Below are 7,925 nucleotides of genomic sequence, written 5' to 3'. Positions count from 1 at the left end.
GAAATTCGGGAGTCTCCTGGAAAAATCGGGAGGGTTGGCAAGTATGTTCTCTATAACCGACATTATGGAGTATTCTAAATATATAAGTTGATATACTGTATTGAAAACACGCACTTTCTTACACTAAACACGGTAGGTTATTTGGTTTGCAGTTGTAGTACTGTGGAAAAACTTGGTCATAGTCAAGCACTTTTAATTAAAAATAAGAGAGTCACTGAATGTCAAGAACATTCAATAAATAATTTATAATATACCAACAGTTACAGTCATGTTGTAAATGTATGCATGTTCGAAATAAACTCTTACCATAACCATAACCAGTAAATTCACTAGTTGCAAACATATACAGGAAGTGACGTTTAAATATGGTGCAGTGACGTGTCACGTATAACGACCAATCAGTGCTTTAGATCTTTCCGACATACTGACCAATCCAAACGACGAAATGGGGTCACGAGAATATCTCAACCAATAGAATCATCGTAGTCATTCTCCATGTCCGCTTTAGGGTAAGCAGTTAGATGCGCTCTGTCCTGTCACACAGCGTTTACACAATTCCAACAAAGTCTTACAGTTGCCTGACATAAAGAGCCATTTCGGAGGTATGTAGTGCTATCTCTATCTCATTGTCTGTCTTGTGGTGTATTCTTAAGTTTGAAGAGCAGGCGTCACTATGTAGCATGTAGCGACTACATGTAGCTTGCTGCTAACGCTAGCTGCGTTTACTGAGCCTGGTGCGTTCTAATAATGTTTGGCGCTTGGGAAGAAGAAATGGCCTTAAAGTATTTTCAGGGCTCAGGGGGTATATTGATAATCATCCTATATGACGTTGTAAATTACCTTAAACTACTTTTGGAAGTGGCGAACAAAACGCCCGTCGGTTTTACCTAAATGCGGTGAAACACATAGTGGTATCGTAATTTACAGAACTGCATTGAATGCAACACTAATTTACATCAAAACCATCATGAGTGACTTTTAATTCAAACACACTTGAGCTTAACGTCCTCAATGTACATTATCCATCTTGTAGCTCATGTCCCTCAGTAGAGATTGCAGGTGTGCTGGAGCCTATCCCAGCTACACGTCGCCACCTCATCGCAGGGCCAACACCGATAGACAGCGTATGAAAAAAAGTGATTTTTTTTAATTGTGATTTCCTTCTCTGCATGAAAGTTTAAAAGTAGAATATATTAATGCAGTATGAAGAATAATGTTTTAATGTAGACATATAGAATCATCACACTGCTGTGATTATATGCATCAAGTGTTCATTCAAGGCTAAGGCAAAATATCGAGATATATATCGTGTATCGCGATATGGCCTTAAAATATCGCGATATTAAAAAAAGGCAATATCGCCCAGCCCTACATACCAGGGCCAATTCAAGTGTTGCCAATCAGCCTACCAATAGGTGCATGTCTTTGGAAATGGGAGTAATCAGCTGAACACTACCTTACTAAATACATTTACAATTGCTTGAATTCCGTTACGTGACTTCTTCCCGCAAGTGAAAACCAGTGGTGGTCAACCAAGCCAAGTAGCACGTGAATTATCTGAGTACAAAAGAGTCTTAAAACTTCCTGCGAAAAGCATATACGAGCAACAAATCAAACTCTGCAATGGAATAGATCTCTGTTTCATCAAAATTGTTTTTTCGAGTGATATCAAGGATTAAACGTCAGTGGCGTTCCCAGACATATCGAACTATGGTGCTCCTGACACCAGTCTACATGACAAAACAGATGAAAACTTGGGAAAGCATGGAGGTCTACAACTTCTTTGTATGTGGCCGGTTCAAGTAAATTGGTATCAAGACTCTCCCGGATAAATGTGTCATTTTTGCTCTGGTAAAGTTAAATATCATGATTCAATTTTGCATCTACTGCCATGTTTGTTGCTGTTACATGCGCGGTTTACGAGTAGTGTGTTTTTTCCCATCTTTATCAAAACATAACAATAGATGTCAAAGTTGTTTCTGTCCTGAAAGCTTCTTTTTGCTTTCTTTTATTTAGATTCGCCGAGTTGGTGCTTTTCAAAACACTTGAAGCAAACATTTAAGAAATACAAATAATATCACGATAATATTTAAATGTGAAATAAATAAGATTAAAAGTATATCAAACAAACCTTTAACGAATTGATCACTGCAAACTCATGCATTGTTCAACTCTACCTTGGACTGGCGTGGAAGCAGCATGCTTTTGTCGTCGTCATTTTGTAAATTATAATGTCGAGGAACTCTGAAAAATAATTTTCGCGATTTGAATACCGGTAATTCCTACAGCTGAAAACAACACAGGCATAGGACATTTTTTCCTCGTAAAAATGCTAAATGGCACCTCGTACCCATTAAAAACGGAGCTAGCTTGACCCTCATGCATATTTAATTGGCGGGACATAAGCCGGACGTGACCTCAATAAAATCCAAGCGATAACAATAGTGTCACCTTACAGTAGGGATGTCCCGATCCAGGTTTTTGCACTTCCGATCCGATACCGATATTGTTTTTGCATTTCCGATCCGATACCGATACTGACCGATACTGGCCTATCCGAGCATGTATTAAAGTTTAAAGTTATTTAGCCTACTTGGTTGTCAGAATCATGTTGAAAAGGGTTTTAGTACTCTTGATAACAACTAGCCAGCTGAATTAGGGGAGTTTGAATAATACACAATGGTTGGTAACAAGAAACTGACCTGTTTATTCAAGGATACACACAAAATAGACAAAATTATACATGACAAACAGAAATGGCATCATTGAACTAGGGCTGGGCGATATGGCCTTTTTTTAATATTGCGATATTTTAAGGCCATATTGCGATACACGATATATATCTCAATATTTTGCCTTAGCTTTGAATGAACACTTGATGCATATAATCACAGCAGTATGATGATTCTATGTGTTTTGATTGATTGATTGATTGAGACTTTTATTAGTAGGTTGCACAGTGAAGTACATATTCCGTACAATTGACCACTAAATGGTAACACCCGAATAAGTTTTTCAACTTGTTTAAGTCGGGGTCCACTTAAATTGATTCATGATACAGATATATACTATCAGATATATACTATCATCATAATACAGTCATCACACAAGATAATCACATTGAATTATTTACATTATTTATAATCCAGGGTGTGGAGGGGGGCGCCGGATGTAAGTGTCAAAAAGACAGCCAAAAGAGTTTGATATGAGAATAAATCTAAAGTTAAAATATAGGGTAGAAATGCACCCATTTGCAGGAAATGTAGTCTTGATTTTCCAAATTTTCTTTCAAGGCTTGCATGTCTACATTAAAACATTCTTCTTCATACTGCATTAATATATGCTACTTTTAAACTTTCATGCAGAGAAGGAAATCACAACTAAAAAAAATCACTAATTTTTTCATACGGTGTTGATGTGGACATTTTTGCCTCTGCATTTTGATGGTGTGGACGTGTGGCCCCGAATGGAGATAAGCGTCTCGACAGACGTCACAAAATTTGAACAATGATGACGAAAACTGTTTTCTCTGTCGTGTCCGTGTGTCGAAAATTGTTATGCGCTTATTTTTTTATTTGATTTTGTGCGTGGCATAGATTTGCTATGCGCAGAGGACGCTTAAACAGTGCGCAATTGCACAGGCGAGCACCTTAGAGGGAGTGTTGCTCGCACGGCTGCGCTAGCATCACAGCTAACGTTAGCCATGCTGCTACCTCTCTGCTCGTGTGTAAGAAGGTGCACTTGCTGTCTGTGAGAGGGAGACACAGGAAAGAGTGAGAAGAGCCTGTCGTGTAATGCCAGCAGCTAAAAGCAACTGTGTGAGAATTCATAGACCTGTGGATGTGTTGAAGGTGTGCTGGAAAACGCGGAACGGAAATTACGGAGCAGCAGAAAAGTGGAATGTATTATTTAAATCGGTGCGTTGGAAAACACGGACCGGAGTTTTTTTTTAAACTGGATCTGGATCGGCATTTTCCCATGCCTTGCCGATACGCAATTTTTGGCAAATATCGGCTGCCGATCCGATCCAAATATCGGATCGGGACATCCCTACCTTACAGCAATATGTGCTAGACAATTTAGAGGTGGTGGAATGCTTATGAATATGGCCAGATTACATGTTGCTTACTTTTTCAGACAAGCATCATGGGAGAACCACAGCAGGTTAGCGCCCTGCCTCCTCCGCCTATGCAGTACATCAAGGAGTACACGGATGAAAATGTCTGCAAGGGTCTGGCACCTAAACCACCTCCACCTATCAGAGACAGCTACATGATGTTTGGCAACCAGTTCCAGTGTGACGACCTGATCATTCGGCCTCTGGAGAGCCAAGGCATCGAGAGGCTTCATCCTGTGCAGTTTGACCATAAACGTGAGCTCAAGAAGCTGAACATGTCTATCCTGGTGAACTTCCTTGACCTTCTGGACATCCTCATTAAGAGTCCTGGCAGTATAAAGCGAGAAGAGAAGCTGGAGGACTTGAAACTTCTGTTTGTTCACATGCATCACCTGATAAATGAGTATAGGCCACATCAAGCCCGGGAGACGTTGAGGGTGATGATGGAGGTGCAAAAACGACAGAGACTTGAGACAGCAGAGCGGTTCCAAAAACACTTGGAGCGGGTGGTTGAGATGATCCAAGGCTGCCTTGCCTCCCTGCCCGATGACTTACCACAGATGGAGGAATCTGACAGTGCTGGGAATGGGACCAGGACTGTGGCTGCAGGGAGCAGTGTTGGCCCCTCTGGGCAGGGACCCAGGCTGAAAACAGAACCCATGGAAGTCGAGGAAGCAGGAGCAAGCTGTATGGCAGCTGCTCATCAGAACAAGAGTGCAACTATAGTAAAGCAGGACAAAACATGGGACAAAGACGCTGCCATGTGCAGTATTATTGATAAAATTGCATAGGTTTTCTTTAGTGTGGACTTTTTTTGTAAACCTGAACTGTAAATGTTTTTAAATATGCTATGTTGTCATTGGACTTGAATACCACTTTACTTTAGAATTTATTTTATTTAAGAGTATTGTTTCATGGCCTCAGGAAAGACATTTATCCATCCATACATACATTTTCTGTAATTATTGTCCTGTGGAGGAAACAAATAATTACACAGGAATAGGGTGGCCAACTTCCCTTTGTTTGTAATAAATCCAATAAAGATGTGTCCAGTTGCAATGTCAAAAAGTGTTTTGTTTCTAAAATATCAATGTCATAATTTGTATTATGCAGAAATACGGCATTCATTTGATTCTGCCACATTTCTTTCCATCTCAACTTACAGCAATAGAAAAGTCAAAATGAGATCAAACAGCTATATCAAAGGTTATTGTACCGTACAAAATGATGCCCTTTCTTAATGCTATCAAATTGATATGGCTGTTTTTATTGTGTTTTTGGTATTGCCGTATATACTCCATTGTCCTAAAAGGCGTCACAGATGTTTTACTTATTTAGAAGCCTGATTGGAGCACTTTTAAAAACTTTGCTGAATGATGCAACAACTAGTGCAATAGTAAATTCCGTTCAGTCACTGAATTACCTGTAAAACCAAGCATTGTCTGTGATGCATATTTTTAATACATCACATATTAGATCAAGGCTGTCAGTGATCAGCGCAGTACGGGGGCTGTGTCAGTCCACAGCTCATCTTATATTGCTATCGGCATATTCTAAAATAGAAATATATTTATTATTGATACGATTTATGATTAGATATCACACTAATTTTCTTGGTCACCGAACATGTACAGTTTGTTTTGTGTTAAACAAATTTTCATTTAGGGCCACTTAGGGCCGCTTGTAACAGTGAATATGAATGTATAGTCACCTCATGAAGTTATTACACAAGTCCCTATTTATTCAATTATTGTATTTTTAACAAATTGATGGATAAATTACCTAAAAATTAGTCAAAATGACAGGCAAAATTTTAGGTAGATTTATTTGAACAAAAATGTGTGTGTGAATAGCAGCCTCCTGTGATAATGTATTATTTGGTCTATAAATGATAATTGAACCATTTCAAAGCAGGTTACAAAATCTAATTTAGCTGCTGCCCATTTTGGTAACATTTTACATCAGTTCTGGTTGTATTATTTTCTCAAAACGTACTAATCTCCTTGCTAATTTACTGTCAATAACTGGTTACTTTATGTTGTAACATAGTTTTACACATCTGTTAGAATGTACTAAACATTTATTCTACTGTTGTTTTGGATACATTATATTAGTTTTGAGTGATACTACACATTTTGGTATTGATCTGATACCAAGTAGTTACAAGGGCAGTATTGGTCATATCAATGCTGATATTTAAAAATGTTCAAGATCATTGAATCATTACATTTTTGGTCAGAGTTATAATCAGACCAAACCACAGGATGGCTGTGTAAAATATCACTTAAATATTTAAATAATTTCCTACTATTTGCTCTGATTCAAACCATTAGTCCCCCCCCCCCCCCTTAAAAAATATTTTGTCATTTTTGTTATTGTTTACAAACCATCCCCTTGTTCACCCCCTGGGAGGTGAGGGGGAGCAGTGAGCATCAGTGGTGGCCGTGCTCAGTAATAATTTTGGTGATTTAACCCCCAATTCCAACCCTTGATGCTGAGTGCCAAGGGGGAGGTAATGGGTCCCATTTTTTATAGTCTTTGGTATGTTATGTACTTATTTAAGGTTCCAATTACTTCACATCAAATATTCTATTTTGAAAAACGCTTTGGAACACTGTGTTTTCATTGAAAAAAGGGGCCATAAAACATTAAAAAAACAACATGTCTTTTGATTGATTGATTGAAACTTTTATTAGTAGATTGCACAGTACAGTACATATTCCGTACAATTGACCACTATATGGTAACACCCGAATAAGTTTTTCAACTTTCCACGTAAATCAATTCATGGTAATGGATATATCTGAAGTTGATCTATAAATATTTAGGTAGTGAAAATAACAAATGCATATTAATATATGACTTTTTAAAATCACTTTAATTACCTTTTTGGGTCTCAAATCTAGACTCCAAACATCCCAGAACAAGCTAGTCAGATTACTTCTAGACCTCCACCCCAGATCACACCTCACTCCTACCCACTTCTCCAAAGTGGGCTGGCTCAGGGTGGAGGACAGAGTAAAACAACTTGCACTGAGCCTAGTCAATAAAATCCGCTACACCTGATACCGAAGTACATGTCAAACTACTTGACCGCCATAACCACAACACCAGGGGGAGCTCCACTAACCACGTTAAACCCATATTCCGATCTAACAAAGGTCTTAACTCTTTCTCTTTCTATGCCACATCAATATGGAATGCACTCCCAACAGGTGTAAAAGAAAGGGCATCTCTATCCTCCTTCAAAACCACACTAAAAGTACACCTCCAGGCAACTTCAACCCTAAACTAACACCCTCCCTTCCACATCCTACCTCCCCGGATTGTAAATAATCAAATGTAGATACTTATTCTTATGCTTTCTGATCTCTTTCTCTGTCCACTACTTGCTGTACATATCCCACCAAGTCAGTCCTACACTGTTCCAATGTCCATTTCTCTGATGATACACTGACTGAAGTGTTGATATCAACCAAACCTAACCCCCTCCCCCACATCCCACACCCCGGATTGTAAATAATGTAAATAATTCAATGTACATACCCTGATGATTATCTTGTGTGATGACTGTATTATGATGATAGTATATATCTGTATCATGAATCAATTTAAGTGGATCCCGACTTAAACAAGTTGAAAAACTTATTGGGGTGTTACCATTTAGTGGTCAATTGTACGGAATATGTACTGCACAGGGAAGAGTGGATCGTGAGATCGACAGGCGGATCGGTGCGGCGTCTTCAGTAATGCGGACGCTGTATCGATCCGTTGTGGTGAAGAAGGAGCTGAGCCGGAAGGCAAAGCT

The 7,925-nt window shown here is 38.9% G+C and overlaps 1 protein-coding gene across 1 annotated transcript; it reads left to right on the top strand.

Moving 5' to 3' along the window:
* The first annotated feature begins 435 nt into the window (after positions 1–435).
* med7 (mediator complex subunit 7) lies at positions 436–5,185 on the top strand. The gene is made up of 2 exons (XM_061927706.2): positions 436–602; positions 4,138–5,185. The coding sequence occupies exon 2, from the start codon at positions 4,147–4,149 to the stop codon at positions 4,906–4,908; it is 762 nt and encodes a 253-aa protein (XP_061783690.1). The 5' UTR covers positions 436–602; positions 4,138–4,146; the 3' UTR covers positions 4,909–5,185.
* Positions 5,186–7,925: the final 2,740 nt, after the last annotated feature.

Source organism: Nerophis lumbriciformis, linkage group LG35 (genome assembly GCF_033978685.3).
Source record: "Nerophis lumbriciformis linkage group LG35, RoL_Nlum_v2.1, whole genome shotgun sequence".
In the NCBI taxonomy this organism is placed as follows: domain Eukaryota; kingdom Metazoa; phylum Chordata; class Actinopteri; order Syngnathiformes; family Syngnathidae; genus Nerophis; species Nerophis lumbriciformis.
Note: the sequence above shows the minus strand (reverse complement) of the source record. Positions and strands in the feature narration are given on the sequence as shown.

Bases quoted from the DNA above. Each gene is read 5' to 3' on its own strand.
- med7 (XM_061927706.2), top strand. From the start codon at position 4,147: ATGGGAGAACCACAGCAGGTTAGCGCCCTGCCTCCTCCGCCTATGCAG.